The 25,628-nt window shown below is 36.9% G+C and overlaps 1 protein-coding gene across 7 annotated transcripts in view; it reads left to right on the forward strand.

Moving 5' to 3' along the window:
* Positions 1–25,628, forward strand: part of Gria2 (glutamate ionotropic receptor AMPA type subunit 2) — a 132,197-nt gene that overhangs the window by 58,173 nt on the left and 48,396 nt on the right. For all 7 annotated transcript variants that reach the window (XR_005879509.1, XM_005076146.4, XM_013117780.3 and 4 more), the window contains exons 3-5: positions 8,728–8,967; positions 18,069–18,265; positions 23,806–23,859. Coding sequence is in view for 6 of the 7 variants with exons in the window: in XM_005076146.4 (XP_005076203.1) it covers positions 8,728–8,967; positions 18,069–18,265; positions 23,806–23,859 (491 nt within the window). In the remaining variant the exon portion in view is untranslated. The remainder of the gene's footprint in view (positions 1–8,727; positions 8,968–18,068; positions 18,266–23,805; positions 23,860–25,628) is intronic.

Here is a 25,628-nt window from a genome sequence, read left to right on the forward strand (position 1 = left end):
GATTTCCAAAGTGACTGTATGAGTTGGCACTCCCACCAGCAGTGTAGGAGTGTTCCCCTCTCTCCACATCCTCTCCAGCATAAATTGTCTTCTGTGTTTTTGGTTTTAGCCATTCTGACAGGAGTAAGATGGTATCTCAAAGTTGTTTTGATTTGCATTTCCCTGATGGCTAAGGATGTTGAGCACTTTCTTAAATGTCTCTTGGCCGTTTTAGCCTCCTCTAGAATTCTCTATTTAGTTCTGTACCACACCTTTTAATTGGATCCTTTTGTGTTTTGGAAACTTATTTCTTGAGTTCTTTGTAAATTTTGGAGATTAGCCCTCTGTCAGATGTGGGGTTAGTGAATATCTTTTCCCATTCTGTGGACAGCCTTTTTGTCTTGTTGACTGTGTCCTTTGCCTTACAGAAGCTTTTTAGTTTCATGAGGTCCCATTTGTTAATTGTCGAACTCAGTGCCTGTGCCACTGGTGTTATGTTTAGGAAGTAGTCTCCTGTACCAACTCATTGAAGAGTATCTCCCACTTTCTCTTCTAAAAGTTTCAGTGTGGCTAGATTTATGTTGAGATCTTTGATCCATTTGGACTTAAGTTTTGTACAAGGCAATAAACATGGATCTATCTGCAGTCTTCTGCATTCCAGTAACCAGTGCTGTCTGGCTTTTAATGGGCAGTGCTCCTTATTGATGGAGCTATGACCAGACTACAAGCTGAGTTGCAAAGGAGTTGTTGCCTTCCTCTTTATGAAAAAGCTCATAATTTCATGAAAGTGAATATCAATGTTTAAACATAAAAGATAGAAAACAAAACTAAATCATGCAAAAATCATTATTTTTCTACTATATAACAGTGTGAAGTCTTCCAGACTGTATCATCAATGCCACATTAGCAGCACCAGTGAGCGGAATGACCCAAGATGGCAGAAGTGTCAGATGCACCATCAGCATTGTTGCTAGCTTATATCATCTGTGCTTGTAATAAAAATTGAAATAATCAGCAAGTTACTTACACCCAGGAGATTATCACTTCTGTGGCTTGATCTAAAATGTCTTATGGAAGGATTTAACTTTGCTAAGTTTTTCACGTTGTTATTAAATGTTTAATTCAAGTAGAACTCACTAAACCCCAAGTCATACAAGACATTCTTGTGATAATCAGCCTAATCATTCAGAAACTTAAAATAATATATATAACTGTAATTGTACAGGCCATGAAGCTAGAGCAGAAACTGTGTTGTTCATTTCTATCTTCTATTTCTGTGATGACTGTTCAGAAATTCTGATATTGTCTACCTCATTTTAGAAAGCTTGTTTCTGCATTTTTTCAGAGTTAATAATAGCACACTGCTTTGAATACTCTAAGTAGTTCTAAACCTTCTTCCTTTAGAAGAAATAGGGCAGGGAGGAAACCTTAACTTTTAGAAGCATCATTAGGGAAAAAGGTAGAGATTAAAGTAATACAAATAAGCACAAATCTAATTAATTCAAAATACCTTGCTCAATGTCAGTGTTTAATGTGTCAATAGATTTCTGTATCTACCCACGCTGATTACAATTCCAACATGAAATTTTCTTACAGGTTCATAATTTGAACATTTGGTTCCCACACTTGTATAGTTATTTCCGGAAAAAGCAGAAATATATATGATGTGATGTCTCTAAACTAACTTGGTCATAATGAATATGCCAGTGGATGTTGGCTTCCAGTTTCTGTTTCTGTCTCTTTGTTTCCTATCTGCTACAAGGGGAGACTCCTTTGCCACATGTTTTTATGACCATGATGCTATGCATGACAGGATGAAAAGAGCAGAGGATTATATGTAAAAAAACCTCTGAAACCAAAATGAAAAGAAGTTTATCAAGTTGACTGTATCATATGGTGTCACAGTGATGAAAGTTTATCACTAATTTGAACTTATACAGAAAGTTAGTGCTAAGAGTGTTTTTATTGCTATAAATAAACCTAACCACGCAATTCTTAAATTTTGGAAATGACCATATAGGAAGGATTTTTAGAAAGCATAGCGATAAATGCTATTAAAAACCTAGAGTACTATAGGTAGAGTTGACTGGGTGATTCTAGTATGATCTTAGAAACCAAAAATGCAGGCAGCAAAGAATTAACTCATGAAAATGCGGATGGAAAGAAAGACCCTACTGAGAGCGGCAATGAAGGCTATTTGTGTTTTGTTATGGCGACGAATTTCCCTACCTGTTGTCCATTTCCTGAGACCCTGTGGGTAGCTGAGTTTAAGTGGGTGAAAGAATGTTTAAGACAGGTCAGCATCTTGGCTGTGGCATTGTTAGAAAATCTTTCAGTCAAGTTTATAGTGAGAATTGTAAACAAAGGGTAGAGCAGAAGGGCCTGAAAAAGCAGTTTTCAGGAAAAGGAGCAAACTTGTTGCCAAGTAAGATGTTCTTGTTAGCAAGATTAGCACAATTAAAAACAAGTTATCCCATTCTGTCATGTTCCCATCCCTCCATCCTCCTCTGAGATCTCCTCCAGTTTATCCAGAGATCTCAGCAATTTCCCCTTCCCATTGTGATCCATGTGTCCTTTCAATTAAGAAAAAAACAAAAAAAAACAAACAAACAAATAAAATCATGCCACAAAATCATCCTAAGAATAAACAAGAGCACATCAAATCCAGAGCTGACAAGTTTACGGAATGAAAACTTGCTTAAAAGTGCTTTGTAGTCCTCTGGTTACATAAAGTTGCTGGGGGCAGTGTTTCTTTACATACTGAAACCTAAACAGTCAGAGGCTTCTGTCCAAAAAAAGGTAGCCAAAGCTTAAGAGGGCAGCAGTCCTTGACATTATCCACATGATGCTAGCTTTATAGACATGGAGACAGCAACACATGATGAAAGAAGGAAGCCAGGAGTTAATGAAGTGCATGTGTGCTGTTGGCATAGGCATGGCCATTTTGAGAGCCTGAGCTTCAAACCCAGAGGGAAACAGCTAAGACCCTGCCACTGCAGTAAGGTTCAGAAGGAAATGGCAAAGTATGGATGTTAATAGTCTATGCAGAAAATACCCACCATTGCTTTCTACCCCTAGATTTTTACAGCCCAAAGACTGGTCTATCTTACATAGATTTCTCCTACCCAGATTAGCCAAACATGCCTACTTGGTACAGCTTTAAACCCTGCTTCTTTACTTATCTATAGTAACCCTGCTCCTTACTCATAATAACCCTACCTCTATGTTCAACTCTCTATAAAAACATGCTGAGCTGTCAAGGTGCTACAGTTTCTCTGTCGTAAGGCCCAGACCACCTGACCCCAAATATTTGTTTGTGTGGGTGTCTGTCATTTCTTCATTCCTTTGTCACCTCAGTCAGGTCCATCTCTGTGAACTATGGGTGGTTGAGGTAGAAAAAGTTACAGTGTGATGGAGGGCCCCACCTAAATTTGAAAGAAAAAAAAGAGATGCAAAGAGATTGTATCAGGGTCACAGTACCTGAAGAGATTCCCTGACATGGCAGAGCACGAAGCTTTGAGGGTAGATTTAGAGATGCCAGAAATGTGGAATGTCTCCTGAGGAAACCTGCAAGAAGGAGTCAGGCATCCTCTGAAAGATTCAGTCTGAAATACAAGATGGCAAAGCCATGGGCATGGAGCTGCTCAGACCTTTGGAGTTTGTGTCCTGACACCAAGCATCCTGGATATCCTGCATGTTGCACAGTGCTGAAGAATTTAGTGTTGTTCCTGATAGATTTTCATCTTCTTCTTTTTTCCCTTCTGTGCCTTCCTTGTTATTCCCTATAACTTTATTTCAGAATTGGGATTTTTATTTCGGTAATTGCTTCTTGGAAGTACATACCTTCCGTTTGACTTTAAGAGTGGGTCATGGGTAGAGTTTGGCTTGTGTCTCAAGAGAGACTTTTCATTTGGATTTTAAACTGGTTTCATAATTGCTAAGATGATGCTGACTCTCAGAAATAAACAATTCATTCTGCATCATGAGACAGGTAGGAGCCTTTGGTAGCCATAGCGAAGTGTTAAGATTTGAATAGGCAATGCCCCCACAATTCCTGCTAATGTTAAATGCTTGCTCCCCGGTTTGTGATGCTTTCAGCAAAGTGAGAGAAAGTTGAAGGTAGCACCTAGATGGATGAAGTAGGTCACTGTGGGCATGCTCTTTGGAGTAACAGTTTGCACTAGGCCTTCTTCATCTCCCTCTGTGTTATTACATCTATGAATTGAACTCAGCTCTATCATAGACTGCCACAACATGCATGTAAAAGGAATGAAAGCAGAGCTTTCTTATCAATTACCTGTCAGGCGCTTAGTGACAATACAAAGTCAAATACAGTGCTGTACTGGGTAAACAATGATATGAGACTGCAGAAGGTCTTGGACTTTGGATGTGAGACACTCAAGTAACATGAAACTAAGTTTCCCTTCTCAGATTGTTGTCCTGAACTTGGAAACTGTACCTCAGCTAAGATGCTTGCTCATATATATCAATGTTACTCTTACCATATCTAGGGGTACTGACCATGACTGAGAAATACTGATCAAATAGCATGGGTAGAAATGGGATATTAAGAGAGAAATATCCCCAAATGGAGTACAGTAGGAAAAAAGAAAGTCATTATAATTCATTAAAGTAATGTGATAGGGTTGAGGATAACAAAGGTTTGTCATGAGACAAAGACTATTGTTGTAAAATCATATTCACTAAAGAACTGGCAGAAATCCTTATGGAAAAAAATGATTTCTGAGTTAAAAGAGCCATGATTTTTACAAAGTTTTATATAATTTGCTCCTCTTATTGAGACAAAGGCAGTGCTTCCAGCTGATTACAAAACAATGGGTCTTGAAAACTCAGTTCAGACCAACAGGAAATGAAAAAGGGATGGCTCCTTCCTAGGATTCTGTATTCAAATGGTGGCTTTCCTTTTCAAGCATTCAGGTGATGCTGTGGCTGGCTGCTCTTTCCATTAAAGACAAGAAGCTCCATCAATAAATCATACTACATGATAGCCCCATAATGTCCAGATGCCATGCCAACCTTTCACTGGAAATCAAATAAAGTAGAGCCAGGGAGAATTTTACAACAATCCTCTCTTTTCAGAAGTCATACTTCATCACAATAAGATTTAACAAAATTATAACCAATTTAAGATACCCATATCAGTATCCAAGTAAGAGATCATTGCTAAGTTTGCCTAGAAGACTTCACAGCCAAAGGTCTTTTCCATCTATATAATGAACAGACACAGTCATCAAATATATTAAAGGCTAGCTTTTTGCCTGGAGGATAACAAATAATAAAGACATGAATAAAATATTGCAATATCATCTCAGAGTTACATGAAATATGTGAAAAGTTATTTGGTTATTCTCCAATGTATTCTGCAGCCCATTCTACAGAAGATTAAAAATAAAAGAGGGGATATAAAAATCTATTATACAGGTGTAACCTAAAATCCCAGAAAGCTTATGCTAGAACAACAGAAGTAAGTAGGAGATCAAGAAATATTTAAAGAAAGACAGAAGTCTTTTAGAAACATGGACCACTCAGAGGAATATCTGATGTCACTATCCTTTCAATTATGATCAGTTATTGGAATGATGGCTACATTTATTGATCATCTGTATTTGCTTCTATTTTAGCAAGGTTCTTGTTTATGAGACAAATCTATTTCTAATTGAGAGACACAGTGAAGTAAGATAGTGTTGGTTTTGTCTTCATGTGGAGGTAATTTATTTGGAAGATGCTGATGTGCTCAGGGTCATTCTGAAAATGCCAGCCATGCATGCATCAAAAGCATCTGGTCACCGGGGCTGGTGACTAGAAGACTCTCACAGATGGTTTCTACAGAGCATATCAGTCCTGGGCCAAGTAACTTTCACTTCCCAGAAAGAGATTCAGTCATATTGATGATTCAAAAGACCTTTCTGATTATACTGAGGAAACCTGAATGAAAGGCACCAGGAGTACAGGAGCAACAACACTTGGCTGAATAGTCCATTAATTGTGCTTTTAAAATATATTGTATAATAGATATGAATTTAGATTCTGCATCTAGGCTGCCTAGGTTTGAACACTGCTGAGGGCCATGGGACTGCACAGCAGTGACAACTAGTATTTAACAAGTCAACCCATTTGTTGGGAAGTCCTATTTCGCAAAGTCGACTCACCAGATGTTATTAGGAAGCCCCACTTGGCAAAGTCGTGGGGATATTGACTGGATAACCAGTTGTTCCTGTGACATTCTCAAGTGCCACCTCTATACTTCTCTTTAAGAACAGCTGTGGGATTCTTTCCATAGCCCTTTGGTGGTATGTTTCATACTCATTGGGTACACTTATGACTCTAAATTGCAAAAAGGGTGATTTCTGCTTAGGCTGTGTAGTTTTGATGAGAGGAAATAATACTAAGATATTTTACTTTACTCAGACAGACATAGGATTCTCAGTCACAAATACAACCTTCTACTCTGACAAGTTAACTTTAGACTTCAGAGAAGATTTAAGGCAGGTTGGTTGACCCTAGAGACAAATACACAAGGTAATTTTCCCAAGTATTGTTTTCCTGGTTCAAGGCCAGAGCTTGAAGCAAGTTTAGTCTGCATGTGCTCCCTACCACTTAAGGTCCAGCTAATTAATTGCTATTGTGGAATCTTGATTTCCAATGTCATTTTCTGTCTGGGAACCTCACCAACTTAGAGCTACGTGCACGGGTCATTGTAACATTTCATAACCTGAGAGAAATTATGTGACTTAACATTTATTATGAGAATAGAGCATGCGGTTCTTGAAATATGTAACATACAATTGTCCAGCATTTGGCTGTGAGAGACTAGAAAGAGAGGCAGAGGCAGCAGAGGCAGCAAGCAACAGCGGTGATGCAGAGTGGAAAACAGCACCAAAGTCAGGGCAGTGGAGAGGAGAGAGCAAAGAAAAGGATATAGCTAATTAGGGAGAAGCTGTTTAATAGAGCTTTGGGAGGAGAGATATAGGGCTAGTTAACAAGATGTATAAAAGAGCAAGAGAGTTTTTTTTCCCAGAGAGGATTTTTCTTAAGATGAAGTAAAGAGAAAGGTACCATCAGAAAGCATCTGTGTTTCCTTAATGTTTACCCTGAGATAGAAAAGTCTAGCCCTTGCTGCTTTCATGGATTTCCTTATTTACTCTGGTTTGGCCTGGGGGCTGGATCCTCAAAGTCAGCAACAGAACACACCATCTCTTACTGACTACAGTGGTAATTCTCCTATCATTATTTTGGGGATAATAAAACCTCCTATCTCAAGATTTATCATAAGAAAGAAATGAGTTAATATAAACCTTAGCAGACACCTGACAGGCATAATGTAAGAATTTTCTTTCAGTGAAGTAGGTTGTGTGGAATGGAGAAGAAACTTAGTAACACATTCGAATATATTGATTTCAACATAGAACTTCCAGAAAGAGGAAGGTGGAGAGAATAGTCATGCAGAATTAATTCACCGTGATAGATGTATCTGAAGAAGACAATGGGCTGTAGAAAGATGGCTTTCAAACATAATGCCCTATTATATTAAAAATAATGGTACTTAGGCAAAACACTTTTTTAATTTTTGTTTTATATGCAGAGGAGCATGTAGGTTAACTCAGTATTTAAAAAAACAAGTAAAATTAGGAAATTTGTTTCGTTGTATGTATTGACTTTAATTGCTAATTGAGTGACACAGAGGAAGACAAACCTCTCTGGTGACAGATCTCTGTATACCTGAGACAAATGTGATATCACAGAGAGATTTTTGGCTAATATTAGAATTGTGGAATCACTGGCCTTGTAAAATAAAGCACTATCAAAACAACACAGGCTAAATTTCTTTGTGTGTGTGTGTGTATCCATATGTGTGTTGGTACATGTTAGTGTGTGCCGTGAGCATACTCATGTGAACATGTGAATGAAGAGTGAATCCCAGGCATCCTCCTGTCTCTATCTCTGCAGTGATGGTATTACTAATGCATGACATTATGACTGGCTTTTTAATGTGGATTCTATGGCTCAAACTCAATGTCTGCTTATGAAGCATGCATTTTACAACTGAACAATCTCCCCCAGATCATGTAAAGCATTTCAAAAAATCTGATTTTCTTAGGAATCAGAGAGAGTTATTGTCTAGATAACTACAGTTTGTTTCTAAAATTAGCAATAGAATTCTAAAGTGAAAGGGTTAAATCCTGGGAGATGCCATTCATAGTCAAAAAAACTTTAGGCAACTTATGGTTGTTGAGAGAGTTAGCCTTTTTCAGTGATAAGACGCCTAGTTGTTTACCCCATAAAAAGCTCTCAGCCATGAAATCATATTACATACAAGCAACAAAAACCAGACTCAATAGGTTGTATTTCTATGTATACGCATATATAACAAGTGAAGAGGTTATAAATTTGAGAGGAATGGTAAATTGTGATGTAGGAGGCATTGGAACTAGGAACGGGTATTTAATTATATTTTAATTAAAATGAGTCCCTCAAGATAGATGTGTTTTAAAAGTTGTCCTAAAATGCATTTCTCCATGTAAAACTTGTTAAATAATTTGGTTCATCTAACTGAATGCTAAGTAAATAAGTTCCCAAAAATTTGATGAGTCATTAATGTTAACTTGTTATTTCTTTTGTTCTGGTAATGATTTTGTACTTTATATGAATGAACATTGCCTTCTAGGGCAATCAATGTGATTACATGATGCTTAAATAGCTTTTACTTTCTGTATTTCCAATTTCCAGTCTGCTCCCAGTTCTCAAGAGGAGTCTACGCGATTTTCGGATTTTATGATAAGAAGTCTGTGAATACCATAACGTCGTTCTGTGGGACGCTCCATGTGTCCTTCATCACACCTAGCTTCCCAACAGATGGCACACATCCATTTGTCATCCAGATGCGACCTGACCTCAAAGGAGCACTCCTTAGCTTGATTGAGTACTACCAATGGGATAAGTTTGCATACCTCTACGACAGTGACAGAGGTAGGTGACAGAATGTGTCCCTTCTCTCCCTTTTTTAATGGGGCAAACACAACATTTGCCCTTGGCATTTGCATATGGTGCTATAGTATTGTGAAAGTGTATGAGTACCTAAGAATGTCTTTCTTTAATTTTGCTGTGTAAATGAATAATGCAATTTTAACATATAGATACATGCTTAAAGTAAAGCAAAATGAAACAAAAACAAAACCAAAACCAACAAAAAACCCCAAACAATACGAAACAACAACAACAACACAGGCACATAGAATGCACACTCAGTATTTGACAGCACAGTTGATAGGGATAGTCTTTGAGAGTCTAATGACTTAGAGTTTGGTCCTAGCATAAAGCAGCTTGTCATGTGAGCAACAAAGATCCAAGAATGGCTATGGTCCTGACCAGAGCAGAAGTGACTTAAAGGGAATTCATAAAAACATATAAATATAAAGTTTTGTAGTAGTTTACAGTTATTAAATCTTGTTCAATGTAAAAGGTTTATCAGGAAGAAAGTCATCTTGCTGTAAAATAAGGTCTTTGAACCTCAGAGAAGTTAAGGTTTATCATGAGGTCATGATCTACTTGTGTGTAGGATAGTCCAGCACAGGCCTCTGGTATGCAACCCAATCTGTCTTATATCATTTATTAGCATTTTTTATGTGTCATATCAGTGCACTAATTTGGGGATGTGGAAGTCTTTATATTTCTATCTTTTTTGTTGTAAAAGTTAACATTAGAAGACCTGCTTTGGGGGTTTAGAAGCCAAGGTTTCCTTAACATACATCAGACCCATGCTGAGCATATGTGAGTCTGTACACACCTCACCTTGTGTGAAACATTTGTGTGGATGTTCTTGTGTTTTTGGAAACTACCCATAAGCAAAGGCAAGAGGGTAAAGAATTTCATATAAGCATAGGGTAAGCTCTACAGTGCTTCCTTAAGCAGCATACTTCTTGGAGTACTTAAAGCTTCAAATGAAATCCAGAAGCCCATTATGACTAAGACAGAGGGCACCTAGTTATATTGAAGGGCAGACTGGAAAGGAGCCAGCATCAATTCATTCTCCATTAATCACTTAGACTTGGCTTCAGTGGTTCTGAGGCAGGCCTTCTCAAGCTAGGCCTCTTTCCTTGGCCCTGTCCCCTTGAGCCAAGCATAACTGGTCTCTGTGTAAAAGCCAGTCACTACTCTGTAAATTGAAATGAAATAAAATTAAAAAAATCTGTCAATTCTTTGTCCCCTGTTTTGGGAAGGAGGATTTGATATCTACACTGTGAATGGAAACTACAGACACTCATGATGGTAAACGTGGATTTCAAGGTGCAGGATGACTTTAGTATGGGCTTCCTGTGAATATGAAAAAAAGTCCTCTGTAACTGAGCTTATTAGTACTTAGTATTTAGCCTTCCCTTTTGCCCTTTGGCCACTTTTTTTGAACATGGTTTCACTAGAACTTTTCTATAAGTTAGGTACATTTTAAATCCATTACTCATACTTAAATCGTTGTTATGTTATTTTCATCTATATGTAGTTAATATTTAGAGACATTTTTGGACCTTTTCCCCCAGGCCAGTGTACCACCACACATTCGGTACTTCATCTCCTTAGTGCCACACTGGTCTCTATGTGATCCATTTTCAACAAAGCAGTCTGAATTATTTTAAATGTGTTTCTTTCAGCAGCGTCAATCTTCCTCCCACTTGCTTGAAAGACGTCAATGGCTCTTTCACATTATAAGGGGTAGAACATTGAAATTCTCAGCCTGGCTTTCAGGCTTTGTAACATTTTCATCCTGCCCGATTCTCCAGTGATTTCTCTGGACTTGCTCATTCACTGAATCTAAATCCTTAATCTAATTGACCTTCTTTCACGTTCTGACATGGACCAAACTCTTTTTCTTCAAATGTCTGCACATAGATCAAATTTGTAGGGCCTCTTGATATCTGTTTTGATATATAATTTCCTGAGAGACGCCTGCCATACTGGCATTTTCTTACAAAGCAATGTAAGGTGTATTACAATTCCAAGGTGTATAACAATTCATAATTAATAGTGTCATTGCTTTTGTCACTTAAAAACTATTTATTGAGCTCCTACTGCATTCCAGAGACTGATTTAGTCACCAAGAATAAGACCTACTTGTTATTTATGGCTTTACTATTAGCAGAAGGAAGGCACTACCTGGGGCACTCTTCACACTAGTATGAGGTTCATAACTAGGCATGCAGAGCTATAGGCAATTAATGTTAGGGCCTATAAATTTGATCTGATATTAGAAGCTGAATCATTCTTGTTAAGTTGAAGGGGCAGAATATGGATAAATTTTACTTGTGGATGAGGCCAAAGATGGATCTCATTTAGGAATCTACCTCACCCTTGCCCTTGCCTTCATTCTGTTATTCCTTTTGATTAAAAGTGAATTATAGTGGGTATATCTCTGACTCTTTTGCCTGCTCTTGGGACTCTTTTCTTCCTATTTCCTTGTACAGACTCCATATGAGAACTCTTTGTCTTATTGTATCTTGTTTTGTCCTGTTTGGGTGTTGTCTCTTGAAGGCCTGTTCTTTTCTGAAGAAGAGATGGAAGGGGATTAGATCTGAGGGAGAGAAGAGGTTATGAGGAGCTGGGAGAAGTGGAGGGAGGGGAAACTGTGGTCTGTGTTCGGGATGTGTTGTATGAGAGAAGAATGTATTCTCAATGCAAAAGAAGTAAGACTCAAAAATATTTAAATAGACAACAGAGGAAGAGAACCACAAACACTGGAAGAGAGATACTCAGAAATAAAAGGAGCTGAGAAATTGTCAAGTGAAGACTGGTAGACCTATGTGCTAGTAGAGAAAATCTAGGGCACTTTATAACATTTTTATTAATACTTTCAAAATATTAAATAAAACTGTAAGGATAAGATAATATCTAATTATTAAATTATACAAATTGATTTGAGTCAAGTACATCTGTTGGTCAAAGAACATTAGTGTCATAATATTAAGCAATTATATATTAAAGCCAAAGTGACCTTATCGGCATACTTCTGAGGTATTATCAAGTAGCTGCAGATGTTTAATGTGTTAAATGTTACCCAATCCTTTCACTGACAACTGTTTCAAGAGATAAATATGTAAGACTCTCAAACAGAGAAATGGCCTTGGCCTTTATATTATATTTTATTTGGCTAATGGAAATGGGATTATTATTGACTGCTTTTGTCTTACTAGTGACATAATTTTTATGACTTTGCATAATGTGAGTATTATCCTTGCATTTATTCTATGAAATGCTTTCTTTACTATTTCTCTGTAGCTCTCATGGACTCCCTCCTTACTGTAGTGTTACCTGTGGAGGACCTACCTGTGATATCTTATTCTTACTGATCATACTTTTTAAAAAGCTTCCGTAATTTCCTCTACCAAATACCATCATTGAAGGTTCTGTTCTATGCTCTACCTCCTTGATTACATGGATTTGTGTAGCGTATAGTGTTACACTATGATGTCCAGCAAATAAAAGTTCCTTTGAATAGAATGTGATCTAAACATAAAAATTCCGTCCCCAATAATAATCTCCCCCAGATTTGTAAGCCAGACCAAAGATACTTAGGCATATTTTGTTTCATCATGCTACTCTTAACTAATACTGTACTTAATTTAACCTTGTTTCCCAAAATCCATACAAATTCTGAGGCTACACCACAGTGGAAACATGAGAAGCCTTGGTACTGTGATCTGTACATGGAATCATCTTCCACAAATCTCAGTTTCCTGGTGACAGGAAATAAGATGCTGTCCTTCCCATTCCTGCTGACATTTCAGAATTGCTGGTGTCCTCTCTTTATCTAGCTTCTTGGCAGCAGCATGATACTCCTTGAGGACTCTGTGCCCTTCTTAAAATCTGTGTGGTATTAGTGCATTGGGAGCAGTGAGATGGAGCACTGTAACATTTTTAACTAGAGTAATGGGCCCCCTCTGTCAATCCCTCAGGCCTTATAATTTTGATCTTTGGATACAGGCGCAATATATTTGAATTTGAGTTCAATGATGTGTTTATTGGTTCAATGTCAATGAAGGAAGGTAATACATTTCTTTGTACAGTAAGTAAAAACAGAATCAATGCCTCATTTCTATATTTATGTCTTGGTTTTAATTTTGTACTAATACTGTTTATTCCTCAAAGGGAAGGAACTTGATTCCTGGTCAAATAAATCATCTAGCATAGAACTAAAATGCTTCCAAACTACATTTTTTTCTCTAATGTCTTGATAAAGCTGACGAGGCAGACACATATTAATATAATCTAGTCTAGGCATGGTGCCATGAGTTAGTGAACATGCATATTAATTACACTGCCTAGAATGAATGAGGTAATGAAATTTTTATAAAAATACAATAATTTTAAGAATGAAGACAGTTGTGAATGGAATATGCCTTTCAACAGTTATCATTTACATTATAGTCTTTAAAAAGCAAATGAAAGGATTTTTATTTAAATTAGAAACATGAATGTTTCACATTTCAATCCCTGCTCCCTCTCCCAACCCTCCTCCCTTGTCCTTCCACCAGCTCTCCCAGCCCCCCACCTGATCCCCACATCATTCTCCCCGGAGGGTGGGACCCTCCTTGGTGGGATCTCCAAAGTCTGTCATTTCTTTCAGGGCAGGACCTAGGCCCTTCACCATGCATCCAGGCTGGGAGAACATTCCTCTATTTGGAATGGGCTCCCAAAGATCATTCATAAACCACAATAAACACTGATCTACTACCCAAAGCCCCAGTGATTTCTATGGCCTCCTTATTGAGACTACATTCATGGAGTCTGGATCAGTCCCTTGTTGGCCTCTCAGCCATCAGTCTGGGATTCAAGAGCTCCCCCTTATCCAGTCAGCTGTCATTGTGGGTTTCCCCATCATGGTCTTGACCCCTTTGCTCATCATTCCTTTATCTCTGTCACTAGGTTCCAGAAGTGCAGTTCAGTATTTAGCTGTGGGTATCTGTCTCTGCTTCAATCAGTCACTGGATGAAGGTTCTAGGATGGCTTATAAGGTAGTCATCAACCCTACTATCAAGGAGGAGCAATTAATGTAGTCTCTCCACTATTGAAAAAGCAAATGAAAGGATTTTAAGGCTTTTTCTCTCACTTTTATGGACAGTGGCTCTAAATGAAATTAGCATTACTTCTAGTGATTTTTTGAATTTTAGAAAATTATCACCTTATAATTAGGTCATGCATAGAGAACCTCTTGCTAACAATGTTGAACTAGCCATTTCTTTTTATATCTAAATGTTTAAGAATTAAGTAGCCTTGAGAACTTAGGACTCATAATATAATTGGAAAGTTTTAAGATTATATTTAAAATGATTAAATGGATGCTTACTATTTCAATTTTTCTTCTGATTTTACATGGACAACTAACTGTTCATGTCAACGCTTCTCTTTTTGCTAAACTGTTCAGCGATAAGAAGTAAGCAAAATGACATGACACAGTAGAATAAGTGTCTGGGCGGTGGGGGGGGGACAATGCTCACTGCTAGCTTTACATGAACCAGTGCTTATTCAGAGCTTCTGATTCCCACGCACATTTCTATCTGAATCAATCGATTCAAGTACTGATGAGAAAACCTCTGTGCCATTTCATACGAGAAAGAAACAGATCCTCTTGCTTTATCTCCTAATTCAATTGTAGGGTCAAGAGAACAGCAATGTGGACTTGGGTTGTGAAAGAAGAGTTTAGTTGCATCCTTGTATCTAGAACACATGTTTTTAGTGACATGTAATTTTAAAACATTGTCCCCTTGGCGGAGCAGGCAGAGAATCAGTCCCCTGAATTTAAAAGTCTTGTATGAACTGTCAATAGAAATCTTTGAAGACTGTCAGCTATGAGCAAGGAGGAAACTGAGTATCTGGTCTTGAGAGAGTCTGTGGCTACCCATGAAGAATACATAAGGGAGTGGTTTCCAGAGCAAGGTGCAACAGTCTTTTCAAATTTGGGCAATATCTGACCCCAGCTTATGAATGACTGATGTGGCAATATGCAATGTCAACTAACAGAATGCATCGATTCTGATAGAGCACTATTTGAAAAGTTGAGCTTTTAAATTGAAGTAATTTGTGTAAGGCTACACAGCTTCCAAAATATTAATACTAAGAATTTCAATAATGCAGAGTCTACGCTGAGTGCAAGTTACTTGTGACACAGAATAAATGAGTTTTGAAGTTAGGTATTAAAAAAATCCATTATCTTTTATTTTATGCCTCTATCTTCTTTGACATTGTGAACTGCAAATAAATTTTAGGCTTAAATTTATCACTTGATGAAACCTACTTACACATTTATAAGTGAATTTATATGTACATTTTCTTATACTGTCTGTCAAAGACCAGGCGATCAAATACATTAGCACTTGAAGTATTTGGTGTGGAAATTTCATTATTTAATTAAATACAATAAAATATCTTAGTGCATAGAGTAAAGGAGGCTTCTGAGTATTGCTAACATGGTAAAATGGGGAGAGCATGACCCTTATTGGTGGTCATGATTTTAAGGTGACTGGAGGCACTTGTCTGATAATTGGAAGGTGGAAAAGACAATGGAGTAGTTACAAAACATATTTTCAAGCAGTTTGTAGCCATTGAATTGCTGAGGTGACCAGTTGTGTGAATCCTGCCTTACTGGTGATGGGAAGCAGACAAGGTACTTGAGTGACAACTTGTGGAGATTGAACAACAATCACAGGTGCTTTGTGATGGGTTCTAAGATTTGATCACTAAAAGGATTTGAGAGCTCTGTATCATCCCTTGAGAAATTCATGTTTATCTCTACTTTTTAATATAAAAGCAGACACAAAGGGCTGCGTTGATTAATCTCCCCCAGAGATTGCTTTGACTTCACCCTGTTATGTACTATCTACTAAAGTAGATTATTTTTAATCTTCATTATAAACAATATTAAAAAAATGTCGAGTTTGTTTTGAGACTAGGTTTAAAACTCATGATTTTCTTGCTTCATCCTTGACAGACCTAAGATGGCAGACTAGTGGCACCATACCCAGATTGCCATGAATTTTTAACACCTTACACAATGGCTATTACATAAAAGATGTTTTAATCTGGTATTTCTTTGTCACTCTGCAATTCTTTAGGAGCAAATACTAACCACCACCTTTTTCTTTATTTGCCAGTAATTTAGTACTTTATGGATATGGAATTCTTTTATTTAAATATGACTATTTAGCAAAGATCCATTAACATCATTGTTTGTTCAGAGAAGGGTAAAAGTAAGTTCTATGTATCATGGTTGGTTAACATACTTTGTTAGTGTTGCTATTATGTGATCTGCTCCCTGTTCTAGATTTTGATGACCCAATAACCATGGGGCTCAATATGTACCCATATATCACCTGCAAATCGAGAAATGGATAAGATTCAGTTTTAGCGAATCAGTCCAACTATGTCACAGGTGGTAGGGAATGGTTAACAGCTATTTCTTGTCTTGACTCACAAACTTCAGTGGAATTCACATAAGGTCGATTCAGAACTCACATGTGTTCATTGTGTATTAGCTGGATTATGTCTATAAGAAAAAACAAAAAACCTTGATTTTATCTTCACCTTGAGTATGTCCCACCTAGGAGAAACAGGGAAATGCCTCTGCAACCCCACAATTCTTGCTTGTTTCCATTTTCAAAATGGTTAATTGGTTCTACCACACCTAAAGTAAACACACGTTCTTAGCACATATCTTGATTGTGATCTCATGGGTTTAAATCAAATAAATATCAGCTCTTTGAGTCTGTTGCCATTGTAATCTTGACTGATGCTTCGTTTCCCTCATCTTTATTAAATGAGCTACAAATGGCACCTTCAGCCTTTGGCATGCACACCGTTTGAGGAATTTACTTGTTTGCCAATACCAAAAAATGTTCTAAATCATTTTGTCTACTTATGACTAACACAAAATTCATATGATTGTCAATGACATTCTATGGATTGAAATGTCCGTGGACAAATCAGATAGCTGCTTCCCTATCTGTAATTGTAAATTTGGTACTTGAGCTTAGATTGTAAACAGATATGGTCATATCAGGTAAATTGCACACCACATAGGAAAAAAAAGAGATTGGTGCAGTTTTAGAAATTTTCAGATCGTTCTGGAATGAGGAAGATGATATGTTGAGTCTGAATTCTTTATGTGGCCTTGAGATCATGTTTCTGTGAAGTTATTCTTCTACATGATGAACTTGGTTTCAGTGAGAACAGCTGAAATTATATGGAAGACAAGAAATCCATTATTTTTTGTAGTACCAAACTGTGAATTTAGCTCTTCAAAAAAGAAAAAAAAACAACAACCTGGATCCTGGTTATTAGCCCTAAGATTCTAAACAAGCTTCAGTTTATGTATAATTAAATACCACAGGGACACTTGTTAAAGTAATAGCACCCTATACCAAAGTTGTTAACAAATAGAAAAATGTTTTTATACTTAGGAAATGAGGTAAATCTGTACTAGAGAAATACTTGTCACCATCTGGTTAAAAATAATGAACAGTTTAATATCCACGAGAACAACTCCAACAACAAAAATATAGCAGAAGGCAGCAGAAGAAGGAAAAAGCCTTCATTCTGCTGTTGACTGAAGACAGCAAAGGGTTCAGGGCAGCCTCTTAGCCAGCACTAGCTGTGGTATTAAGCTGTTCAGGGACATGAGGACATGTACTAACTGTCAGGGTAACTAGACCAAAATGGTGCACTACTACATTCAGCTAAAACCATTTTGCCTTCTATAAGGTGGAAGATGCTTGGGGTGTCTTTCTTTTTTTCATTTTACTTAATTTGGAGATATTGAAGATCTTGTATGCCAGCATTTTACAAGAAACACATCTCAGAGTTATAAACAATGTGATCCTAATTTCCTCTGGCATTTTGTCATGGCCTTTTTAATCTGACACAGACATAAGCAGATATTCAAAAAAATCATAGCTTCTGTCAAAATTCAGCCTCCCAATAGCTGTACAAATACATCAAACGTAGCAATGTGGATGTGGCCATTTCCCACTCAGGTTCTGAGATTCTGTGGTATCCTCATCAGTCATCCTTGCCCATTGTCTTCCCAGGCTTATCAACACTGCAAGCTGTGCTGGATTCTGCCGCTGAGAAGAAATGGCAGGTGACTGCTATCAATGTGGGGAACATTAACAATGACAAGAAAGATGAGACCTACAGATCGCTCTTTCAAGACCTGGAGTTAAAAAAAGAACGGCGAGTAATCCTTGACTGTGAAAGGGATAAAGTGAATGACATTGTGGACCAGGTTTGTTCTTCTGTTTTCTGCCAAATATAGACTATGCATGCAGCATCAGCACTGGCAAGGATCATTCCGCAAGATGCTTCAGCAGCAGTTTTCAGTTTATAGTTCATGTACAATGCAGCAAAGATCATCAATTGAATTATCTAGCTCCAGTAAGCAATGGCAGATGGCTGTCAATAATGGTAACAACTTGGTTTTATTATTGAATACCTTCGGTGTATACTACCAAACTTTCATATTTTACATAAGCTTTGTCTTCAACCTACATTCTTTTCTGAGTTGGAATCTTCAGATTTAATTAAGTCAAAACAAGTCTGATGTCCTAAGGCAAAAGTTAATTGGTTTGGTGTTTATATATGATTATTTCAAAACAATATACAAGGCCTATGTTATTTTATACCTGTGTGTTAGTCACTTTTCTTTGATATGAAGAGACACTACAGCCATGTCAGCTCTTCCAAGAGAATACATTTAATTAGGGACTTGCTTACAGTTTCAGTCCATACTCATTATGCCAGGGAGCATGGTAGCAGGAATGGTAGGCACGGTACTGGAGAGCTTCATCCTTATCTATAGGCACAGAGAGGAAGGTAGGCTCTGGTATGGGCATTTAAAACTTCAAAGCACACCCTCAATAATACATTTCATCTAGTGAAGTCACACTTTCTTGTCCTTATAATCCTATCAAATAGTTCTACTCCCTGGTAACTAAGCACTCAAGTATATGGACTTATGGGGGATATGCTTATTCAAACCACCACACTATGTCTACATCTGTAGAAAGAAAGGGTAGTTTATGTAAGAAGCATGTTTTGGGTTTGCTTATATATCAGAAATTCTGTCCACTTAAAATTGTAATCTATCAAATTAAAATTTGAAGGAAATACAGACCATGTTTAAGATGTGAGAAGTCAACAGTATTCATTTAGGTGTTAGAAAAAATAATTATATCAGATGGGAGAATGCCTTTGTCTGTTCTTAACACACTGCCTTGTTCTAGATAAGACTGTTCAGGATAGGACAACCATGAAGTGGTAACATAAGAACACAGTAAGAAGAGCAGAGAAACTGACCAGGCATGTTTCACGATTTGCTTAGCAAGGCATCATTCACTAGTCCTGGGGTGTGTGTGGGGGGGGGTAGGTGTGTGTGTGTGTGTGTGTGTGTGTGTGTGTGTGTGTAGGGGGGTAGGTGGGTGTGTGTCTGTAAAAGAGAGAGAGACAGAGACAGAGAGTGGGGAGAGAGTGATTGAAGCTATTTCTTCCTTGAAAGTACATAAAACAGTAGAACCAGCATTTATCCCTATGGAGGGATACTCTCTCAGCCTAGGTACATAGGGAAGGATCTAGGGCCTGCCCCAAATGATGTGTCAGACTTTGATGATCCCTCATGGGAGGCCTCAGCCTCCCTGAGGAGTGGATGAGAGGTGGGATGGGGAGTCGGTGGGGAGCATGGGCAGACTGAAGGGAGAGGGAACTGGGATTGGTACGTAAAATAAGATTGTTTTTAATTTAAATAAAAATTTATTTTAAAAAAGAAAGTACATAAGATTATAAGGAAATATACAGTTGTGTATGCATTTATGCTCTTTTTAGCCTTTTGAGGTTAAAAGCTGAAAATCACCAATGTATTCAAGATAAAAACTCTAGAAACAAGTGTTTAGAAGCCTTAATTGATATATAACATAGGTCTTAAGAAATAAAAATGGAGAGTCTTAATGAAGAATTAAATAACTAATTCAAGTTAATGTGACCTGTAAAAGAATCAATTGTATGCAAGAGAAGAGAATAATTTCAATTTAAAAATCTTGATTCTGGTCTCGGGAGATTAAGTTAGGATTGCTGTTAATGTAGGACTCTTTTTGAAATGCGCACTTCAGAATCACATTTGAATTTCATAGGAGGTTTTCATTAAAGCTCAATTTTAATAATATTCACTAGTTTGTTTTAAAAATGTGAATGTTCCTGCTTCTGCATAATAAACACAATTGAAAGTCGTTATACAATTTCATCTTTCAAAAATGTGAACAGGAAAATGGCTCAGCAAACTGGGACCATAGAAAGCAACGTTTGAAGCAAAATCTATAATGACAGTTATGTAAATCTCCATGTGGCACCTCGCTTAGGAATATTGTTTTACATATGTATGCCAGTAATATACACATCTATTAGATATTAAGTGAGTGCACAAATGGATGACATATCACTTAATCAGCATTTATTATCTAAGTGAAGGATGCAAAGAATGACAAGAAAGACGGCTATTTGAACCTCATGAGCTTGTAATGGAAGAAAACAAATACAGATGTAGTATGAAAAACTATAGTGTATAAAGCTTAGTTACTCAGCTTTCTGGTGCTATAACAAATAACAGGGTAAATCAAATTATAGACAGGAAATGTTTACTTCAGTTCATTGCGTTGGAACTTTTCATCCATAGCCAGTTGCCTGTAATTTTCCAGCTAGAGAGAAGACTACATATAATGACAGACATATGGGTTGGAAGAAACTGCTCACTTCAGTGTAGCTGGAAAGCAAAGAAGAGATGGGAAGAGATCAGAGTCTCTCCATCCCCTCAAGGAGACTCCTCACACATTCTAAATTCTTTACACTATATCCTGTCTCACAAAGCTTGGACCACCTTCTAATAGCATCAAAATGAGGATCAAGCCTTTAATACATGGGCTATGAGTGGATCATATAAGATCTAAATTATGTAAGTGACCTATAATGGATGGAGGAGGGTCCACCCATCTTTTGAAAGGAATGATTTATACAAAGTATACATAAATGGTAGTATTTGGCTAGCTTTGAGCCATTCACTTATTTGTGAATGAATATTCCAAGTCTTTAAAGCCTTCTGTGCAGACACTGAAATATGTCTAAAGAATCACCATTAAATAAAACATGGCAAGACCCATCAAAGAAAGTTAATGCTGTAGTTACATAATCACAAAACGGATATACCATGACTAAAAAGAACAAATTTTTCTGGGAGAGGATTACTGAATGCAATAATTTAGATTATCTTATGATAGTCTTCCAGGAGAAGCATTCACCAAGTACCAGGTGTTGATAAGGCACATCCTAAGAAAAAGGACAATTTATTGTTAGTTCACTCAACTAATACTTGCAAGAGAATGGAGTTGGGACTAAATTCTTTAACTTCATGGCATCTGGAAATTAGCAGCAGAATTAACCTGCATTAGATTAGGACTATTTTAACATTATTTGATATAATCCTACAAGCACTTATTTTTAGCTGATCAGATAAGTATTCACGCCATCAAAAACACTTATAAATTAGCATAAATTTTCATTGTATAGCACTAATTGCTATTGTAAAACAAAATTACAATGGCCACTAGGGCTAACACTAACATCTATAAAGAGTGTAACCGAGTGAATTTCATATCCCTTCTTTTTCTCAGAAAACAGAAGTAGGGACAACTGCTAATGTTTGTACTGTTTAATTCTCAGATGGAAAACAGGGACATTCACATGGTAGCTTGCTTACTAGGCAGAATCAACAGATGTTCTTAAGATATTTATGCACACAATGCATGCTGATAAATCTGAGATGAACTAGAATATTTTTCACTTAAAATCACATCTTCAAGCTTCTGCCTTCAATGTGGAGGATCTGACTTCTTGGGAAAGGCAATTTAGTTGTGTGATATAAAAATGGATTAGAAGGCTATGTAAACCCTAAATTCCTTTCAAACAGCTGCAACACAATATCAGCATGTTATTCTACAAAATCTTTTCTAGAAATTCTGTCCTTGCTCTTGGACCAAATGTATTGCTACAAACCCCTGATAGTGTCTTGGGTAATGGACAATCATGGAAGTCTTCAGCCCGGAGGTGACCATTAGGCTGAGATTTGTTACAACTTGCATGTTACTAATACATGGATGTGGAAACATGGAGAAATTTCCAAGTGAGGAGACAGAAAGCCTTGAGGAGTTTTAAAGGAGTGTAGTATTATACAAAACAGTTAAGAAAATCCATGTGGTCGAATGAAGGGAAGGAAAAGTAAACCTGGAGAAGCCTGCAGGTTCACTGTTAGATGTTAGTAATTTGTTTACTAAGGGGAGTCAGAGAAACAGGAAAGTGAACTAATGTTTGCATATTTACTTTTAGCTTGCAGTTTTATGCTTTTCATTGGTTTGATTATTTTCTTTGAAAATGGAAAGAATGATGGTACACACTTGGAATCCCAGCACTCTGGAGTTTGAAGCAGAAGGGTCACTGAAAGTTTGAGGCCAGGTTGGCCTGCATACTGAGTTCAAGAAGATACTGGGATACACAGTGGAACCTTTTCTAAAATAACAAATGAATACAATTAAAAGAAATTATTTTGAATAAAAATGACCCTAGACTTACATGGCTCATCTTAAGATTTTTTAACTTTATGGTACATTGGAAAGCATGTAAATTTAGCAGAAGCTGTCCATTTTTCCACTCTGTGATACCAAAATGCAGTATAGTACTCCCTAGAGGTGATAGGCTGTGGGTATATGTCACCACTTCCCCTCATACATTCCAGTCATAAAAGAGCACACCATACTTCTCTGAACTTTGGGTTATGAGCTATAAAGGCTAGTAGATTAGGAGAAATAAATGCATTTTCATCCGTCATTTTCATTTTACACTGGGTTTGTCACTAGGTGCATCTCTGTACTATACTACTTCAAGGCCATTCACCTGCACCTATTAATTTCACCAATTATAAAGGGCACTGAAAGGAAATGTGACTCAGTAATGTCCACAGCACTGTGACCATTGCTAGAGTAATCTCTCATTCCAAGATGTAAGCTTATCTTGCTTGACTCAGATTTATGAAGAGAAAATAGCTTTTTGACTACTTTGTTGCCTAAAGCTAGAAGTAATGTTTATTTGAACTAAGCTGTAAGTGTGCCAAGAATAATGTTGTATTTGCTGATTAATGACCATTATCATTCTATAAACTCAATGCATGTCTAGTGTATATAGATGCATAGTTATGATATTTCAGATACTTATTTTAGGTGGTTGTTTATTAGTAAGGCAAAGATATATAATGATAGAAATACAACAATTATGACTTGTTTTGGGTTAAACATATTTGAATCTTTATTTCCCCCCAAATATATGGGCATATTTTCACTATTAAAAAAGTTATTTTGCGCCGGGCGTTGGTGGCGCACGCCTTTAATCCCAGTACTCGGGAGGCAGAGGCAGGCGGATCTCTGTGAGTTCGAGGCCGGGCTGGACCGATAGCCTCCGAAACAATACAGAGAAACCCTGTCTCATAAAAAAAAAAACAAAAAAAAGTTATTTTGCTTAGTGGTGGACTTTTTAATAAATAATATTTATTAAGCTCTAAGATGAATTATTACCTTTTTCTGAGAAACATTGTCTGTATTTGATAAAATTGTTTTATTATGGCTAGCAGAATATAAAACCCAAAATTCCATCTTTTGCTAATCAGATCATCATATCAGTAATTTTGTTTTATTGTTCTTCACATGTATTAAACGTTTGTGTTTTTATCCTTGCTAGGTTATTACCATTGGAAAACATGTTAAAGGGTACCATTATATCATTGCAAATCTGGTAGGTGAATTAATTGGCATTATTTTACTACATGCTAAGTTTTCATTAAGATTTATTTATATTTTATGGGTATGAGTGTTTAGTCTGCATGTATGTCTGTGTACCATGTGCATACAGTACCTGTAGATTCCAGAAGAGGGTCTAGGGTTTCCTAGAACTGAAGTTACAGATAGTTAGGATTCATCATAGGAGTGCTGGGAACTTAACCCTAGTCCTCTGAAGAACTAATCAGTGCTCATAAATATAGAGTCATCTCCCTGGTGCCTCTACATAATCTTTTTAATTGAATATATTAATTTAGAATGATCATCATTCATGAAGGTATTTAAAAATATAGTCTGGTTATATTTTACAGATGAGAAATGAAATATTTTTGGTTGCTTAATTTTACTTTTCAACCTACAGCTTTAAAATTATTTCTAATTATTACATGTGATATAAATATCTTCACAACAATATTTGCTCAAAAATTATCTTGAAACATTTAAAAAATATGAAGTTTAACTGTTTAATAATCCATTTCCTGTCACGGTGTTTTATAAACTTACTGCATGCATTCTCACTTGAATTTTTAATATATATATAATATCTGAAATTAATGCACATTTATGATGAAGTACATCCATAAATATGATAATACGATGTCAATAACATTTTCAATTACATATTGCAGATGATGTAATATTAAAATTATTTCATTTCGGATTTTCTCCATAGTACATAAGCAACATGAAATGAAAATTGAGTTCTTATAAGAGTAGATCATGTTCTCATCAGGATTCTTGTCAATTCAATATATATTGAAAAGCAGATTAGCTAATTATATTCTTTTGTTTTTTGTTCTTTCTTAATTATAGCCAATCAATTTAGATTACTGAACATTTGTTTTTATTTCCAAAATTAGCTTTAAAGGAGTAATAAAATCATGCTTGCTTTTCCTCACGGTCTTTGCGCAGCTAGGATCCTGTTTCTTGGAAATGATTTCTGCACCACCTCATGCACAAAGTGAGAAAAATGTGGTGAAAAAAGGGAAAGAGGCAGCAAATTCAGGTTTACTCTAGATCATGTGACAGACAGGTCTCCTCAAAGGCTTTGCATTTGTGCAAATGCAAGCTTCTTTTAGTGGTTACGGAGTATTAGCTTGTACCTCAGAAAACATCCATGATATGACAGAAAGACACACACAAAACCAGAACGAATTGTCAATGAATAGCGTTTTCACTGAAAACACTCAAGTCAGTATCAATGAGTGGCCTGGGTCTGGAAGAAGTTGGCTGTTGTAGATGAAGTGTCTCTTTGGTGGCACGATTACTAGCTGCCCTGACAATTCTCTGGGCTTTTCTCTTAGCGTGTATCTAGGAGATTGGGAAAGACTGTGTAGACACAAGGGTTAACAGGAAGCGAAGTCCTGCACTGAGGCTTTGCTGAGCTATGTTGCAGACCCAGAACAGCCTGTACGCTCAGTCCCCTGTGTGAATTGTGCCATTTGGTGAACAGCACAGAGCCACAGTGAAAGCTGCGATCTTTGAAAATGTCCAGATGGAGAAGATTATATTGGAACATTGAGAAATAGTGACAGAAGGTGTCTCATCAATTTAAGAATTGATTTGTAGTGCCATGAAAAAGGAAAGGACTGTCTAAGTGAGCAAGTACATGCTCTTGTCATGATTGCATTTAGAAATCCACCTAAATTAATATTGAAGCTGCAGGTGGATCTGTTTTCCATTTTCCAGACCCTTGGTTTCCTCTCCTCATAAATTTCTGGTAAT

This window comes from Mesocricetus auratus, unplaced genomic scaffold (assembly GCF_017639785.1).
Source record: "Mesocricetus auratus isolate SY011 unplaced genomic scaffold, BCM_Maur_2.0 Super-Scaffold_100009, whole genome shotgun sequence".
NCBI classification, from domain to species: Eukaryota; Metazoa; Chordata; class Mammalia; order Rodentia; family Cricetidae; genus Mesocricetus; species Mesocricetus auratus.